Here is an 18,912-nt window from a genome sequence, read left to right as displayed (position 1 = left end):
GATGCACACTGGGACAAAGCCTACTTCAAAGGCTTGTTTCAAAGGAAGGTCTTCAGTAGGTGTCAAAAACACAACAGAGGTGGCACCTGTCTAATATTTAGGTAAAGGTAAAGGGACCCCTGACCATTAGGTCCAGTCGCGGACAACTCTGGGGTTGCAGCACTCATCTCACTTTACTGGCCGAGGGAGCCAGCGTACAGCTTCTGGGTCATGTGGCCAACATGACTAAGCCGCTTCTGGTGAACCAGAGCAATGCATGGAAACACAGTTTACCTTCCCGCCGGAGTGGTACCTATTTATCTACTTGCACTTTGACGTGCTTTCAAACTGCTAGGTTGGCAGGAGCTGGGACTGAGCAACGGGAGCTCACCCCGTCGTGGGGATTTGAACCGCCAACCTTCTGATCGGCAAGCCCTAGGCTCAGTGGTTTAGACCAACAGTGCCACCCGCTGTGACAGGAGTTAATTCTACAGGGTATGGTGTCACCAGTTCTTATATTGTACAAAATGAACCTTGTTATAAGATGTTAGCTGCTGGAGGCCCTCAGCTGCAGAGCTCAGGTACTGACTGGGCAAATAAGGGGCAAATCCATCTTTCAGGTATCCTGGTCCCAAACCATATAGTGCTTTCAACAGCAAAACCAGCACCTTGAACTTAAGGGTTTCCCACACTTCCATTTGCCCCATTGCTTCCTCTTGGAGAAACCCAATCTTTAGTGCTGAATCAGAACAAAGAGCAATCGAGTTTCTTATACAAGGCTGTTTGTTTTGATTTATCACTAAAGAGTGGGTTTTCTGGGGGAAAGTAGCAGGATCAAGGCAAAACCCTGGGTCCGGCTATTAACCAGAAGGTTGGTGGTTCAAGTCCACCCAGGGATAGCTGTGGGCAGGATTGCAGCATAGCAGGGGGCTGGACCAGGTGATCCTTGTCATGTGACAAAGACACATGAGAGCAGAAGCAGCAAAGCAGCCTGGGAAGTGCCGGGACTGCACAGTCATTTGGGCCTACTAAAGTTATTCAGACCTAACTGCTAAGTGTTGAGTCACTCTGCCATGTGACTTAGCAGCCATTTTCTCTGTGCGTTCTCTGTAAGATTTCAGTCAGAGTCAGTCTGCCTCAGATGTGAGCAGTATGTAATCTCAGTCAAACTGTTTGGAACCATGTTGTTTATGAAGAAGTTTATTTTAACTCAGTAAAGCTCTTATTCTTTAAGACTCTGCATTATTAATTTACGCTGCACGTCAAACCTTTGGGTCCCTTCCCAGTTACAATTCTGTGGAACAAGCAGAAGTGTTGACGAGCCCTTAGCCTGGCACTCAGTGCAATTCTTTCAGCAATGGGCAATTCTTTCAGCAATAGCCTGCCCTACTGAGCAGCTGCCATATTTTACACCAACTGCCGCTTCCCGCTTCCGGATCAGTCTTAAAGGCATCCCCACATACAGAGAACTGCAGCAATCCACTCTGGAAGTTACCAGTGCACAGATGGCTGTGGTCAAGCTTTTCTGTCCAGAAACAGCCACATCTGTCTTAATAAATAGAAGGGGAAGAAATGGAGGCAGTGATTTTACTTTCTTGGGTTCCATGATCATCACAGATGGTGACAGCAGTCACGAAATTAAAAGACGCCTGCTTCTTGGGAGAAAAGCAATGATAAACCTAGACAGCATCTTAAAAAGCAGAGACATCACCTTGCCAACAAAGGTCTGTATAGTTAAAGCTGTGGTTTTCCCAGTAGTGATGTATGGAACTGAGAGCTGGACCATAAAGAAGGCTGATCGCCGAAGAATTGATGCTTTTGAATTATGGTGCTGGAGGAGACTCTTGAGAGTCCCATGGACTGCAAGAAGATCAAACCTCTCCATTCTGAAGGAAATCAGCCCTGAGTGCTCACTGGAAGGAAGAAGAAGAAGAAGAAGAAGAAGAAGAAGAAGAAGAAGAAGAAGAAGAAGAAGAGTAGTAGTAGTAGTAGTAGTAGTAGTAGTTTGGATTTGATATCCCGCTTCATCACTACCCGAAGGAGTCTCAAAGCCGCTAACATTATCCTTTCCCTTCCTCCCCCACAGCAAACACTCTGTGAGGTGAGTGGGGCTGAGAGACTTCAAAGAAGTGTGACTAGCCCAAGGTCACCCAGCAGCTGCATGTGGAGGAGTGGAGACGCGAACCCGGTTCACCAGATTACGAGTCTACTGCTCTTAACCACTACACCACACTGGCTCAGATCCTGAAGCTGAGGCTCCAGTACTTTGGCCACCTCATGAGAAGAGAAGACTTCCTGGAAAAGACCCTGGTGTTGGGAAAGATTGAGGGCACAAGAAGAAGGGGACGACAGAGGACGAGATGGTTGGACAGTGTTCTTGAAGCAACTAATATGAGTTTGACCAAACTGTGGGAGGCAGTGGAAGACAGGAGTGCCTGGTGTGCTCTGGAGTCGGACACGACTAAACAACTAAACAACAACAATGCTGAAGCACAGCAAAAAATGGAAAAGAAGGGAAGGCACACAAAATAAAGACTGTCCAGGACACTACTTGCAGCTGCTGGGATCTTGTAGGTAAAGGGCTTGCCTACTGCTGCTTCCCCATCCTTCTACAGCCATACCATAACATGTGAAGGATGCAGTATCAAAGTAAAAAAAGGCTGAATGGAACGTGAGAGCAAATATAATCTAATGGTATCAAGCAGCAGTTAATCTATTGGGATCTAATTCATTAGCACTAGTTCATGGATTTTTATAAGACTCTAGATCAGCCATGTCCAAAATCTGTTTTGGGGGCCTAATCCGGCCTGCTGGTTTAATCCGGCCCCTGTGACAGTTTAATTTTTCTGAGGTAAAATCCTAATAAACCCTCAACAACTTCAATCCTTAAAAAAGCTCAACAACTTTGGTTGGTACTTTGGTCGGACCTCGTGGCCCTTCACTTCATCAAATCTGGCCCTCTTTGAAAAAAGTTTGGACATCACTGCTCTAGATCTCACTTAACTTAATCTCTTGATTCCCTTTTAGTTAATCCTTGCTGCTCAAATCCATGCCAAAACAGAGGAATCTGCATGACAGCAGGATTTGACCATTATGAATGCGACTGTACGCGGACTGGTTATCATGGGGGAAACTGCACTACACGTACGTATCCCAGAAAGTTACACTTGCACAATTAACATTTAGGAGAAAAGCCATAGTCCAGTGATGTAAAGAGCACATCATTTTGCACAGTGTTGGTTCAAGTTAAAAATGGGTATAAAAGAAATTCTGGGGCAAGTTTGGGGCAAGTACCAAGTGCTCTTTGGTGAGGGAACTCCTGTAGATATTTAAAATCACAAAATTTGTAGCAAAGTAAGCATGGGGGACGCGGGTGGCACTGTGGGTAAAAGCCTCAGCACCTAGGGCTTGCCGATTGAAAGGTCGGCGGTTCGAATCCCCGCGGCAGGGTGCGCTCCCGTTGTTCGGTCCCAGCGCCTGCCAACCTAGCAGTTCGAAAGCACCCCCGGGTGCAAGTAGATAAATAGGGACCGCTTACTAGCGGGAAGGTAAACGGTGTTTCCGTGTGCGGCTCTGGCTCGCCAGAGCAGCGATGTCACGCTGGCCACGTGACCCGGAAGTGTCTCCGGACAGCGCTGGCCCCCGGCCTCTTGAGTGAGATGGGCGCACAACCCTAGAGTCTGTCAAGACTGGCCCGTACGGGCAGGGGTACCTTTACTTAAGCATGGAAATATAGGCTATTGGCCCTTTAAAATGTGCCCTTTCAAGTTCCTTCAAAAGTTCCACTTTTCCTGCAGCATAGGAAAAGACCACACGTTTTTTGGTAAGTTAAAAATGGTTTACTTACAAACTCTCCAAAGGTCAGATTCATGAGCTTCAGAAAATTGCACAGGCAATAAAACTTGGCTTAATTACAAAGTGATGAAGGTTCCTAAATTACTGTAGTGGTCTGGTACCCTCAAACTTTGTAATAGCTAACCAGTTGAACTAATTGGTATAGGAACTCAATAGTGGTTTCTGTGAGCCTTGTGGTTTGAACAGGAGCAACCAGCTCAGACATCCCTACACGCTGAACTTCTCAAATAGACAGAGGGTGAACAAAGGCTTGGTTACCTAGTTCCTCCCAAAGTGAGAGGAAGTGGACATATTTAAGGCCGGCAGGACAGCTTGCTCTATGGTATTAACCCCTCCATGCATTAATTAGACTTAAGCATGTTAGTTATATGAGGCTGGGTATCCCACAAATAGCTGGTTCCAGGTTCAATTTCTGGTGGCACCAGGTAAGGTAGGGAAAGACTCCTGTTTGAAGCCATGGAGAAAGGCCACTAGTCAGTGAAGTTATTACTGATTTAGATAATCAGTAATAGCAATAATCAGAGTTTCCCAGACTTGGGTCTCCAGTTGTTTTTGGACTACATTTCCCATCAATCCTGACTACTGGTCCTGCTGCCTAGGGCTGATGAGAGGTGCAGTCCAAAAACAGCTGGAGATACCTTAGTTTAAGGTAGCGTCAAAGGTTTCAAACAAAGGGTTGCCATATTTCAAACCAGGACACCCCGAAAATTGTTGAGTTTTTAAAAAACAAATCCCAGGGTTGTAGCACTCCCCCCCCCGCAAAAGCCCCAAAATCATCTTTTTTTAAATTTACTTCCTAATATCCAGGACAAACCTCTACCTTTCACAGATTCTCCCTGGGCATATGGCGGTCCAGTTTTCTTCAGTACTTATTTGCATTTTTTTCAAGAATGTTTTTCCTAATTTTCATTGCACTTCATTCCTTGCAGCCGAATTCTTTACTTGGCTGAGAGCGATGCTGAAACCTGCTCCAGCCACAGTCTACTATCTGCTGACTCACTTCAAAGCAGTCTGGGATGTAATCAACAACACCCCTTTCCTCCGCAACACCATCATGAGATTCATATTGATGTGTAAGTAACCCTACCTTTCAATGCTGTTCTTACAGAATAGTCCTATACGCATCTACTCAGAAGTAAGTCTCGCCGAGTTCAATGGAGCTTGCTGCCAGGTCAATGAGTATTGGATTAGAGGCTTAATAGTGGGGACAGGTATTTACCTATACATGTCTACTCCTTGAGAAGTAAGTCTCACTGAGTTCCACGGGCCTTATTCCCCGGTGAACGAATATAGGCTTGGAACAGGAGGTCAGCTATATATATCTGAGCTCTTTGAGGTACCATATGTTGACTACAATAGTTGTCATTTCTATACATATTGACCTAATGCAGTAACTGAATTCTACCCTCTAAGCTTTCTAATAAATGGCATTATGGAAAGCAATAGCTGAGTCAAGAGTCTTCCTTTTCATACCTTAGGTGCAATTTGCTTCTTGTGGAAGATGACAGCAAAAGTGAAAACTCCTCTTGAGAAGTTTTGTGGTCTATATAGCTGTCTGTACTTCTGCGAGGGAAGTTGGGGATCTTTCTCAAAGGGTTTTGAGCACCCTCATCTGATTACAAATTTCAGGATTCTCCACGGGGTTTGACAGTGGTATGTCCTCCCACTTTCCTCAGTGGGCAGTATCACGGCCAGGCCACACAAGTGATCCAGCAAATGACAGGCCCGATCACCTGGCTGCCGGCTATTGGCCAATGCCAGCAGACCTTGGATGGACATTCTCCTGGCGGTGGGCCCACCTGACCAATGGGGACAGTTGGGCCCACACCCAGGGGTGGTTTAATTGTGGCCTGCCCAGCAGACTCCTCTGCCTTGACAAGAGGTTTTTAGTGTCATAATTTTTTAGAGTTGCTATGGCCCCAAAGATGCAAAAATGCAAAAAGTATAAAATTGAGAATGGGCTTATCCTCTCACATCACTTCTGAAATTTGCCTTGCCGTGGTCAGATCATTAATTGGTGAGGTTTAGATCAGGCATAGGCAAATTCCGGCCCTCCGGATGTTTGGGACTTCAATTCCCATCATCCCTGACCACTGGCCCTCTTAGCTAGGGATGATGGGAATTGTAGTCCTAAACATCTGGAGGGCCAGAGTTTGCCTCTGTGAAAACAGACTGTATATGAATTATCACTTCTTAGGTCACACAGTCATTAATTGCTTGCCCTGAACATGATTTCTTTTATTCATCCCTTGGCCATCTAGTAAGGTCCAATTTAATAGAAAGCCCACCAACGTATAACAGCCGTTATGGTTACAAAAGCTGGGAAGCCTATTCAAACCTTTCTTACTATACCAGAGCACTTCCGCCGGTAGAACGCAGCTGCCCAACCCCTATGGGTGTGAAAGGTAAGAAGGGGCAAAAATCTGAATACGTGAAGATAAGAGAAGATGAAATATTATTCCTCCTCTACGTACACAAGGCCAGTGGGGGCAACCCTGGTCTCCCCCCTCAATGCAGTGGTCAATCATGTCCAGGGAATACCTCAGAAGGAGAACCACAAGATGTAGAGCATTTGCTACATCATAAATCTTCACATTGAAAGGTTTTGTCTTACTTTGTCAAATAAGAAGAGGGTAGGCTTTTAGTGGATGCTAGCAAGTGATGCATTTGGGCACGTAAGGGTAAAGGGACCCCTGACCATTAGGTCCAGTCGTGACCGACTCTGGGGTTGCACGCTCATCTTGCTTTATTGGCCGAGGGAGCCGGTGTACAGCTTCCGGGTCATGTGACCAGCATGACTAAGCCGCTTCTGGCGAACCAGAGCAGCGCACAGAAACGCCGTTTACCTTCCCGCCAGAGCGGTACCTATTTATCTACTTGCACTTTGACGTGCTTTCGAACTGCTAGGTTGGCAGGAGCAGGGACCGAGCAACGGGAGCTCACCCCGTTGCAGGGATTCGAACCGCCGACCTTCTGATCGGCAAGTCTTAGGCTCTGTAGTTTAACCCACAGCGCCACCCGCATCCCAATTTGGGCATATACTGGCAACCAAACTAATAACAAACTGGTTTAAACCAGAACTATATTCAGCGTACTACTTTAGAATTAGACTAGTTCCAAAACACAAAGAAGCTATCAACATTGTACATTTGGAGTTTAACATACTGTACATTTGGAGTTTTGCATATTTACATTTTCCCTGTCAAATTCCTGTAGGAAGGACCACTCCCCACATCAAATGGGGGGGCGCCTTTCGGTAGTATGGCTGGTTTCACCCTCCCCAGGCTGGATACCTGGAGGTCTCCGCCTACCTCAGCCAATCGCCCAATCCCACCTGGGGAGGCGTTGCCAAGGGATCGGCCAGGTAGGGGGAGGGACCGCCCTGCCCACACAACAGAAGGTGAATCTTACCTGTAGGGAAAAGGAAACTGCAGCAGCTATTCTGTTTCCAGCACTTACAAGTGTCAGAAAAATAAATGATTATTTTACATCCCAGGCAAGAAGGAACTTCCAGAGTCTAAACTCGTTGTGGAGAAAGTTCTACTTAGGAGAAAATTTATTCCCAGCCCTCAAGGCACAAATATCATGTTTGCGTTCTTCGCTCAACACTTCAACCACCAATACCTCCGTACAGAAAAGGACAAAGGACCAGCCTTCACAAAGGCCTTTGGGCATGGGGTAAGCTGAAAGAGTCATGACTTCGACTGGTTAGCTATTACAAAGCAGAACTGTTATGCATTTGAGGGTGTTGGACAAATACAATCTCTGGACCTTATAAATATTAGAATTCAATTAAGGCTTGGCGGTGCCGAGCTATGTGCTAGACACTTTTCTTTCTTTTTCATAATTTTTATTAAATTTCCTGTTTTACATTTTTCACTTAATCAACCTTAAAATATCATTGGCTTCCCTTCTCTTCCCATGGTTCCTTTTGCATAATGCGCACTCATACTTCATAATGTGGGTGCCCTTTGTGGGATCGCGCGCGGTGCTGCGGTTTCCAGGGAGCTTACTGGCAAACAGGGACTGACCTGCCTCTCAGTGTTAATTTTTGGAGGTTCACGCCCAGCCTCAGTTATCAAGTTTCTTGCTGGAATGTGGGACCATCCCCATTTATAAATAGGGGGTGGAGCCGACAATAGCCAAGCAGTCGGCTCTGGAGATTCACCCTCCCTCCCCTCCCTCTGTTTAATGTTTTCTTGTTTACAGGTTAACTTTTTCTTCCTGTTTAGCGGGCGCTGCAACAGTCTTTGACTGCTTATTGTTGAAGGACGGGGAAGAAATTTTCCTGCATTTTGTCTTCCCATAGCTGTTCGTCACAACTTTGGTGGTTATGGCCTTGAGTGGAATCCTTTAGTCTTTTCTTTCCTATGGGGTGTGTGTGTGAAGGGGTGACTCACCCCCCCTGCGGTGGCGATTCCAGGGTCCCCTCTTAAAGGGGTTATATATATGGGTGTCACTGGCCATACACTGAAAAGTTGTCAGTGAACTACCCTGCGTGCGGGGATATGGGCTTGGCTGCCTGCTACACTTACATCTCACAGAGCACCCCCATATCCCATTTACCCTGATGAGTCCCAGTTCCCCCCGGCTGGGGGGCTGGGAGGGATACACACCTAAGGCCTACGCCAAGCTCTTCCTACATTTGGAAGTTTAATAAAGTTGTGGCCTAATTTTTAATTCCAGAGTCTTTATTCCTTTCTTATGATCCCTAGTGACTGGGGCTGTCGTGCCTGGTCACGCAACATAAATCCCTACATATTTTATATAAACTACACCATTCAGTATTCCATTATCACATCCATCAAAGCTTATTTACACTGTTGAATTTATCTTAATGCTGCCCACATTTCCAAATATATACAATTTCCTCCATATATTCAATAAACATTTTCCAATCTTCTCTAAACCTATGCTCTTCTTGTTCTCTTATTCTGTGTTAGGTCCGCAAGCTGCACACATTCCATCAGTTCAAGTTGCCATTCTTTTTTACTTGGGACCTCGCTTGTTTTCCCATTTTGGTGCTAACAAAAGACAGGGCTCAGTAGTGGCATACATAAATAACCTTTTTTGACACCTGGGAATTTCAGGCTGAATTATCCCCAACAAAGACGACTCTGGGTTTTTTTGGAAAAGTACTTTTAAGCATTTCTTTCAATTCATTATGAATTCTTTCCCAATACTCTTTTACGCTTTTACAGGTCCACCACATATGCTAGAACGTAACCTCAGCCTCGTTGCATCTCCATGTGCTAGACACTTTTAACCCCCTGGAAGCAGCAAGTGTTAAAAGATAATTGTATTTTAGTGTTCTGTTGGAAGCCGCCCAGAGTGGCTGGGGAAACCCAGCCAGATGGGCAGGGTATAAATATATTATTATTATTATTATTATTATTATTATTATTATTATTATTATTATTACTATTATTATTATTATTATTATGCCAGGCTAGCCTCCTGGGTCGAGGTAAAAGCCTGGGAGATATGTTATTAAGAAAACGAGGATCAAAGTGTAGGTTAGAACGGTGAGAGTTAGGAATTGTGTGACCAAGACACAAAACAGAAGGCAAAGCATGATGTCTGACATCTGTCTGAACTTAAAGCTACGGCTATGGGAGAAGCAAGACCCTTTGGGGTGTTAATGCTGTGAGACCCTCCATCATAGGCTCAGGTTTTATATATTTGTAAATAAGCCTTATATCATAAAGATGCCACAGTCTCTGCTCTGCCTCATTTCCAAAAGAAAATATGGACCCTGGAATCCTGTACCACTGGAGACTGGGGTGGCATGCAAAACAATTCCCATTAGTTCCTTCAGAAAGCAGGAGCCCTTCTTAACAACCGTGTTTACAATGATATGTATCACCACCACCCTGTCTTGTGTATCAGAAAAAAACCAGTTTTATATGCCAGGGCTCATTCTATATTTAACCCAAATACAGGCATGCAATAGCAAAACAATTTTTCTATAAATTAAGAATATTCAAATCATGACGTATTTTGAGGACTGACCAAACTGTCTCCTCCGTTGTACCCTCACTGCAGCATATATTGTTCTGAAACTTTAAGAGGGAGATAACTAATTTTACTGGACATTTACGAAGTGTTCAACTTTCTTTGGGTGACAACTAGTATATTTAAGTAATATTCTGTCTGTTTATATATATATATATATATATATATATATATATATATATATATATATCTTATAAACAGCTTTTCCATCAATACAATAACCAACTTAAAAATCCCTTTTACTCTGCTGAGCTTATTCTGTCTATTTTGTAAGGGCTTCACCCTGAATCTATTTGTTTCTCTGTTTCATCTGTCAAATTAAAAATTGGACGTTCATGTTCCTATCATTTCAACAGGTTGATCTAAATCATATCTACGGAGAGAATTTGGATAGGCAGCTGAAACTCAGACTCTTTAAGGATGGGAAGCTGAAATTTCAGGTTGGTTTGGACTTTTTCTGAAAACGCTGCAGTGTGTTGAGAAAAAGAGAGATTGTATTTATGTTAAAGTATTTACTTGGAAGAGTGGTGTGTTCCCTCTGATGCATAGAAGCCCCACAGACATTTTAGTAACTGCACCAGCAACCATTTTTCCCCTAGGTAACTATTTAAGGAGTATAGACTATCACGCCACAATCTCACAAAAATCTCTGTACTTGAAATCCACTGGAAATTGACAAGTATAGTGGTACCTCGGGTTACAGACGCTTCAGGTTACAGACTCTGCTAACCCAGAAATAGTACCTCAGGTTAAGAACTTTGTTTCAGGATGAGAACAGAAATTGTGTGGCGGCAGGAGGCCCCATTAGCTAAAATGGTACCTCAGGTTAAGAACAGTTTCAGGTTAAGAAACGGACCTCCAGAACAAATTAAGTTCTTAACCCGAGGTACCATATAAGCATATTATATTTTCACTGGATTTTCATATTATTGGCTAAAATTCAGTATGATAGAAGATTCTCTGTGTTGCCATGCTCATTTATTTATTTTGTAATTACAGATGATCGATGGAGAGATGTACCCACCTACGGTCAAAGAAACTCAGGCAGAAATGATCTACCCGCCACATGTCCCTGAGCACCTGAAATTTTCTGTAGGGCAAGAGGTCTTTGGTTTGGTTCCAGGGCTGATGATGTACGCCACGTTATGGCTCCGGGAACACAACCGGGTCTGTGACATTCTGAAGGGCGAGCATCCAGAATGGGATGATGAGCAGCTGTTCCAAACTGCCCGCCTGATCTTAACAGGTAATTCTTACAATTGCTCATGGTTAACACACAATTACTCGATGGAATTTTGCTGCTGCTAGATGTGGTGATGGCCATCATCTAAGATATCTTTAAAATGGCCGAGACAATTTCATGGGAGATAGCTCTATCACCGTTGGTTAACTATTGTTGATTCTGAGCATCTCAGGGACATTTTGTGGGCCATCGTTGGAAATGTAGTGCCAGACAAGATGGACACTTGGATTGATGCAAGAGGACTGTTCTTCCATTATTCAATGTTGCTGTGACTTTTAACTGGGAGCATGGCATTCCACAGCAGATGAGTTTCGCTTTCTGTTTGCCTGCTGGATTTTGGATGGCTTGCTGCAGATATGATTAGGGACTTAACATTGCTCTGGAAACAAAACTAAAAGATTTGACTTTATTGTGGGAAAACAGGAGCGACCATCAAGATTGTGATTGAAGACTACGGCCTGAAAGCGAGATGAGTGCCGCACCCTATAATCGCCTTTGACTGGACTTTTTTGTTTGTTTGTTTGTTTTCTTATACAAAATTATAAAACGTACCAGATAATTTATCACAAATACAATCTTATCGGACTTCCATCAACACCTCTGATGATCCTCCGTCTTAATCACTTCTTATGCATTTCTTAACTTAATATTGCCTTTACATCTCTTAAACATATCATCTCTCCTTTTCCATTTTTACAATATTTCCAATAATACTCCTCACAGAACTTCTTGGAAACCTACAAACATCGTCTGATAATCACAGATACTTTTCAGATAATCCGTAAATTTACTCCAGTCTTCGTTAAAATTCTGGTCCTGCCAGTTTCGGATCCTTCCTGTTAGTTTATTTAATTCTGCATAGTCCAGTAACTTCATCACCTTTGACTGGACTTAACCGCCATGGGGTCCTTTACCCTTTTATTGTTTAGGAAATGAAAAGACTGACTGACTGACTTTTGTTTTCTGTGGGGAAACAGGAGAGACCATCAAGATTGTGATTGAAGACTACGTGCAGCACCTGAGTGGCTACCACTTCAAGTTGAAGTTTGACCCAGAGCTGCTGTTCAACCAGAGATTCCAGTATCAGAACAGAATAGCGGCAGAATTCAACACCCTTTACCACTGGCACCCTCTCCTCCCTGATACCTTCCAGATTCATGACCAAGAGTACACATACCAGCAGTTCATCCATAACAACTCCATCATGTTAGAACATGGTCTTTCCCACATGGTGGAATCCTTCTCCAGGCAAAGGGCTGGAAGGGTAAGAATATATTTCCTACTAAGAAATTGCATAGCCTTCATCTTGAGGCAACATGATACAACTGTCCTCGTAAGTCACCCTTGTGTCTGAAAAGCCTTTAAACGCAGAATGATTATCAGTGGGGCCTTCTGAGATTTGGGAAACAGTTTTGCAGTATCTGCAGCTTTCTCTGGGGCAGCAGCTTTTATTGATCTCCCATTGTTGCATTTTCTGACAGAAGGCTGAATAGCACAAGCAGTTTTACATTGTACCGTATTTTTCGCCCTATAGGACGCACTTTTCCCCCTCCAAAAATGAAGGGGAAATGTGTGTGCGTCCTATGGGGCGAATGCAGGCTTTCGCTGAAGCCTGGAGAGCGAGAGGGGTCGATGCGCACCGACCCCTCTCGCTCTCCAGGCTTCAGGAGAGCCCCACCGCCAGCCCCAGAAGCTCGGGGGACAGCGGGGAGGCGGAACGTCGCCATTCCGCTGTCCCCCAACCTGGTTTGGAGGCTGGCAGCAGGGAGAAGCTTGCTCCTCCCCGCTGCTAGCCCCACAAGCTCGGGGGACAGCAGGAGAGGCGCAGCGCACCATCCCGCTGTCCCCCGACCTGGTTTGAAGGCTGGCGGCGGGGAGAAGCCTGCTTCTCCCCGCCGCCAGCCCCACAAGCTCGGGCGACGCTTCCCACCCCAGCCCCTCGTCGGGGGGGGGGGAGATAAAAAATTTTTCCTTTATTTCTCCCCCCAAAAAACTAGGTGCGTCCTATGGGCCGGTGCGCCTTATGGGGCGAAAAATACGGTAAATCAAGAGATGAGCGTCTTTTACACTTGAGGTCCGGTTGATTTCAAAGGAGCCAGAAGTTCTTATGACCTACTGTTCCATTTGATCAGTTTATAATGCAACAAATGCACAATAGACATGACTAGTTAGGGTCGTTTCTCTACATATACTTGTAGAAAAGTAGCTTTTTATCACTGAAGTGGCAAACCTGTTCACTATTCTGCTTGAAGGAACTTGCATGATGGAATGTTCCTCAGTTTTCTCTTTAAAAAAATGTTCCTTCCGTATAGACGTTGTGGAGAAGAATTCAAGTCTAGTCTTTTACCTGTGTTTTTTTATTCTATGTGAGAACTGGACTCTGAGTATAGTCCCAGTGAGAACATACAGCTCTGTCTGAAGTAACCAAGTTTAATGCAGTCTTCTTTGTTTTCTCTACTTCTCCATTCTACCCAAAGGAAGGCCAACTCCAAAACCTCACATTCCTATTTTTGGAACCATGTTGGCAAGGCTTGTAGGTATTATGCAACGCCATGCCATACTTGTGCCAACATATGCAGCATTTAAGCTCCATATTGTTACTCACAAAAGGGACGCGGGTGGTGCTGTGGGTTAAACCACAAATCCTAAGACTTGCCGATCAGAAGGCTGACAGTTCATAGAATCATAGAGTTGGAAGAGACCACAAGGGCTATCGAGTCCAACCCCCAAATCGAATCCCCGCAACAGGGTGAGCTCCTGTTGCTCAGTCCCTGCTCCTGCCAACCTAGCAGTTCGAAAGCAGGTCAAAGTGCAAGTAGATAAATAGGTACCGCTCCAGCGGGAAGGTAAACGGCGTTTCCGTGCGCTGCTCTGGTTCGCCAGAAGCGGCTTAGTCATGCTGGCCACATGACCCAGAAGCTGTACGCCGGCTCCCTCGGCCAATAAAGCGAGATGAGCGTCGCAAACCCAGAGTCGGTCACGACTGGACCTAATGGTCAGGGGTCCCTTTACCTTTACCTTTTTGGTACTCACATTACTCCATTTCTTTGATAACAGGTAGCTGGTGGGCGGAGTGTCCCTGCTGCAATGCAGAAAGTAGCTAAGGCCTCCATTGATCGAAGCAGGCAGATGAGATACCGCTCCATGAATGAGTATCGGAAGCACTTTATGCTGAAACCCTTTCAGTCATTTGAAGAGCTCACAGGTAAGACTTGTCCTCTACTTAGAGAAACACAGGAGCTGCTCTTTATGGGCAAGGCTGCGCAGCTTAGAGATCAAACCGCTGCTTTGTATGGGGATGTTTTGGGTCCAATTATTGGCATCTCCAATTAAGGGAAAGCAATTAGCAGGTCCAGGATTGTGTAGGCAGCTAAAGGCTAGATGCTCCAATGGGTTGGGTTGTTGTTTAGTCATTCAGTCGTGTCCACCTCTTCGTGACCCCATGGACCAGAGCACGCCAGGCACTCCTGTCTTCCACTGCCTCCCGCAGTTTGGTCAAACTCATGCTGGTAGCTTCGAGAACACTGTCCAACCATCTCGTCCGCTGTCGTCCCCTTCTCCTTGTGCCCTCCATCTTTCCCAACATCAGGGTCTTTTCCAGGGAGTCTTCTCTTCTCATGAGGTGGCCAAAGTATTGGAGCCTCAGCTTCAGGATCTGTCCTTCCAATGAGCACTCAGGACTGATTTCCTTCAGAATGGAGAGGTTTGATCTCCTTGCGGTCCATGGGACTCTCAAGAGTCTCCTCCAGCACCATAATTCAAAAGCATCAATTCTTCGGTGATTAGCCTTCTTTATGGTCCAGCTCTCACTTCCATACATCACTACTGGGTAAACCATAGCTTTAACTATATGGACCTTTGTTGGCAAGATGATGTCTCTGCTGAAGTGTTCAAATCCAAATCCAAGATTCAAGCAATATACCCAATAAATGAATTTTTCAGTGTGTCGAGAACGCTACCAGACTTTTGGAAGACTTTTAGAAAACATCTGAAGGCAGCCCTGTTTAGGGAAGCTTTTAATGTTTGACGGACTATTGTATTTTAATATTTTGTTGGAAGCCACCCAGAGTGGCTGGGGAAACCCGGCCAGATGGGCAGGGTATAAATAATAAGTTATTATTAGTCCTTTCACGTGGACTATCATTCTGTCCTGCTAAATCCCCACACATGATTCAGTTCTGCGGGGATTTGGAAGCATTTTTCCGCCATTTATGCCTGAAGGAGTACTTTGAATACACACAAGAACAAGACAAAGTAGAACAAACAACATCTTCACAACACAACATCTCTCAACCTACTGGGGAACAACCACCACACTCCCAACACATTAATGAACAGAACATTGACCACCAACTACCACTTAAAAAGAGTTACACAAAAAGGGACTCCACATGGACCCCTCCTGATGGATGCAATACCACACTAGATCTGTACATTGATTGCTTCCACCACAGAAACCAAACGGATATGACCAGAAAACACCATCGCTTACCACCAGGTTTACCACACCTATCAGCCAATCACCCATTCCCATCACCCTTCTGAGTAATACCCCTCCCCACCCTCTCACTATATATAAGGGTCTGGTGATTTCTGTTTCAGTGTATCTGAAGAAGTCTGCATGCACATAAAAGCTCATACCAATAACAAACTGAGTTGGTCTCTAAGGTGCTACTGGAAGGAATTTTTAAAAAATATTATTATTATTATTATTAGTTTTTAAAAAGTGTTGAGTTCCTGTAGAAAAGCTCTGTTGTCTTTTATTAGAGATTGGGTAGTTGCAGCCCCTCTACTGAGAACATGTACTGTCTTTTCAAGCTGTAAGGTAAAAGGTAAAGGGACCCCTGACCATTAGGTCCAGTCGTGGGCGACTCTGGGGTTGCGGCGCTCATCTCGCTTTATTGGCCGAGGGAGCTGGTGTACAGCTTCTGGGTCATGTGGCCAGCATGACTAAGCCGCTTCTGGCGAACCAGAGCAGCCCATGGAAACGCCGTTTACCTTCCCGCCGGAGCGGTACCTATTTAACTACTTGCACTTTGACATGCTTTCAAACTGTTAGGTTGGCAGGAGCAGGGACTGAGCAACGGGAGCTCACCCCGTTGCGGGGATTCGAACCACCGACCTTCTGATCGGCAAGTCCTAGGCTCTGTGGTTTAACCCACAGTGCCACCCGCGTCCCTCAAGCTGTAAGGAGAGATGCTCAAAAGAGAAACTGCATGTTCTAAGGATGGAAAGGAAGAAAGCAGTTGTGGGGAGTCCTTCTAGGAGATAGTTTTCCATAAAACTATTCTGTGTCAACCATAGCTTTCCTTGAAAAGATTTGTAATATGATTCATTCATTATTCTTTCGCTGCATTGACTTTCTCCCTGTTGATGCAAAATTTATTCAGGATTGCAGAGCTTGACTTCCCCACCATACTATTTCTATTTCATGGCAGCTTTTGCAACACTAATGAGTCAGGGTCTCTCCCTGTCCTCCTTTGTAAGGCAACTTCCTTTCTTATTCTCAGAACCTCAGAGAAGAACCCGCTAATGATTTGCAATCATATACAAAACCATCGCCCCAACTGTTGGAGATTCCCTGCTTAACCATGATTTTTGCCTCTTGTTATCACAGTAGAAAAAGAAATGGCTGCAGAACTTGAAGAACTCTATGGGGATATTGATGCTATGGAGTTCTACCCAGCTCTTCTTGTAGAAAAACCATATCCTGGTGGTATATTTGGTGAGACCATGATAGAAATTGGGGCACCGTTCTCTTTGAAAGGTCTCTTTGGAAACGCTATTTGCTCACCAGAGTACTGGAAGCCCAGCACCTTTGGGGGCAAAGTTGGCTTTGACATAGTGAACACAGCCTCCATCCAAAACCTTATCTGCAACAATGTAGAGGGCTGTCCTCTCGTGGCTTTCCATGTCATAAACCCCGCAACAGCAGCAGCAAATAATGTTAGCACTTCCAGCACAGCAAGAGTCGAGACTGGCCCACCATTACGATCAAAAGAACAGTTTGCTGAACTATAGGGAACAGTGTTTTGCATATTTATTTATATATATCATTGCTGCTGCTGCTAACAAAAACCACTTTAAAGGCATGTTCTGCTTAGATCTGCAGGACCGAACCTTTCGGTTTTTAAGAATATCTACTGTACTAGAAAGATGTATTCCAAAATGGATCAGGGCATGAGATATGCTGCTTAAACTTGAACAGAAATGATAACTCTGCCTCTTAAACTTGACAAGAAGGACCCTAAATATGGAACCATTTTAGGTGTCTAGAAGTGATGTTTCATGGAACAATAAATCCTGTTATTAAAGGTAAAAGTAAAGGTAAAGGTATCCCTGCCCGTACGGGCCAGTCTTGCCAGACTCTAGGGTTGTGCGCTCATCTCACTCTAGAGGCCGGGAGCCAGCGCTGTCCGCAGACACTTCCGGGTCACGTGGCCAGCGTGACAAGCTGCATCTGGCGAGCCAGCGCAGCACACGGAACGCCGTTTACCTTGCCGCTAGTAAGCGGTCCCTATTTATCTACTTGCACCCGGGGGTGCTTTCGAACTGCTAGGTTGGCAGGCGCTGGGACCGAGCAACGGGAGCGCACCCCGCCGCGGGGATTCGAACCGCCGACCTTTCGATCGGCAAGTCCTAGGCGCTGAGGCTTTAACCCACAGCGCCACCTGTTATTAAATCATGCTAAAACCATTCCTTATTAGCTATGCAGTTTGAAATAAGATCTAACAGGCAAATGGCCACTTTCTAAACCCATAAATTGCCTTCAGCTGTTGCAAGTGGTGTGGGGTTTATGCTTCCTCTTTTCATTTGTGAGAAGTGGAGTTCCAGATCCCATCTAGGGCTCACAAATGTGATTTGAGATATAGAATAGCACTGTATGTTCCAGAGCTTCTTTATAACACAGCCACTTATATCTGGCCATTTCAACTTTTGGTTACTGACACTTTTCAAGTTGGCTGATAAACACTTACGAAAATGAACTATAAGCGTAATTGGTAAAAAATAAACCAGAAAATAAACCAAATATGCACTCTGATTAATAGCTTGGTTATCATCAGTTTTGCAAATTCAAGGCCCTTGAATCAGACCCTTATTTCTCTAATTGACTGGTAACTTGGGAAATGCAACATTATTCTCGTACTGTAGGTATTTAAATTTTCATATTGCTTAAGAAATGCATGTTTAATACTATGGTTCTGAAGCCCATACATTACTGGCCCTCTTAGTTGAAAAACCCTCTGTTATTTGTACTCCGGCAATTGATATAATGATTATCTGTTAAACCAAAATGATAATAGAGGAAATATTGCTGGAAAAGGAAATATTGGTGTAACCCAAGGAAATATGGACAAAAGTCACCAGGAAACTCTTGAGAGAGCTCTATGAGGTCTGCTGTTTGGGCTTTTGTAGCACTCAATGGAGGTTGCTCAGGAGAATTTCTGGTGGGTTGTGCCCACAGACTATAGGGGTAATTGTCCTCTTTGTTTTGAGAACTCTCTATTCCATTTCTCTTGGTTCTTTTGATTAGTTCATACCTAGAAGTTTCTTCATCTCTTTCTGGTGCCTCACTTCTCCCTTTTAAGTTCTCTTCCCCTTTGATACCAGGATACCAGAGCCCTTTCACATCCTGGACAATGGACTTCTTCTGCAATACCAGAGTAATTTTAAAAATGTTTACAAAATTAACAGGAAAAAACACATTATTTGCATGAAATAAGTTGGAAAGGTCATGAATGCTTTTGAGTCACAGCTACCTTAAAGTCTTGGATACCCAAATGGTTTTCTATGGCACAGCAATCATTTTTCCCCACAAG

General features: G+C 44.6%; 1 protein-coding gene across 1 annotated transcript; it reads left to right on the top strand.

The window, feature by feature from the left end:
* The first annotated feature begins 1,992 nt into the window (after nt 1-1,992).
* LOC128415343 (prostaglandin G/H synthase 2-like) lies at nt 1,993-17,407 on the top strand. Its single transcript, XM_053391431.1, has 10 exons — nt 1,993-2,553; nt 3,007-3,123; nt 4,764-4,907; nt 6,096-6,239; nt 7,331-7,512; nt 10,206-10,289; nt 10,849-11,095; nt 12,070-12,356; nt 14,150-14,297; nt 16,710-17,407. Exons 2-10 carry the CDS (start codon nt 3,051-3,053, stop codon nt 17,111-17,113), a joined length of 1,713 nt encoding a protein of 570 aa, XP_053247406.1. The 5' UTR covers nt 1,993-2,553; nt 3,007-3,050; the 3' UTR covers nt 17,114-17,407.
* The last annotated feature ends 1,505 nt before the right edge of the window (nt 17,408-18,912 follow it).

Source organism: Podarcis raffonei, chromosome 6 (assembly GCF_027172205.1).
Source record: "Podarcis raffonei isolate rPodRaf1 chromosome 6, rPodRaf1.pri, whole genome shotgun sequence".
NCBI lineage: Eukaryota > Metazoa > Chordata > Lepidosauria > Squamata > Lacertidae > Podarcis > Podarcis raffonei.
This window is presented reverse-complemented; position numbering and strand designations above follow the sequence as displayed.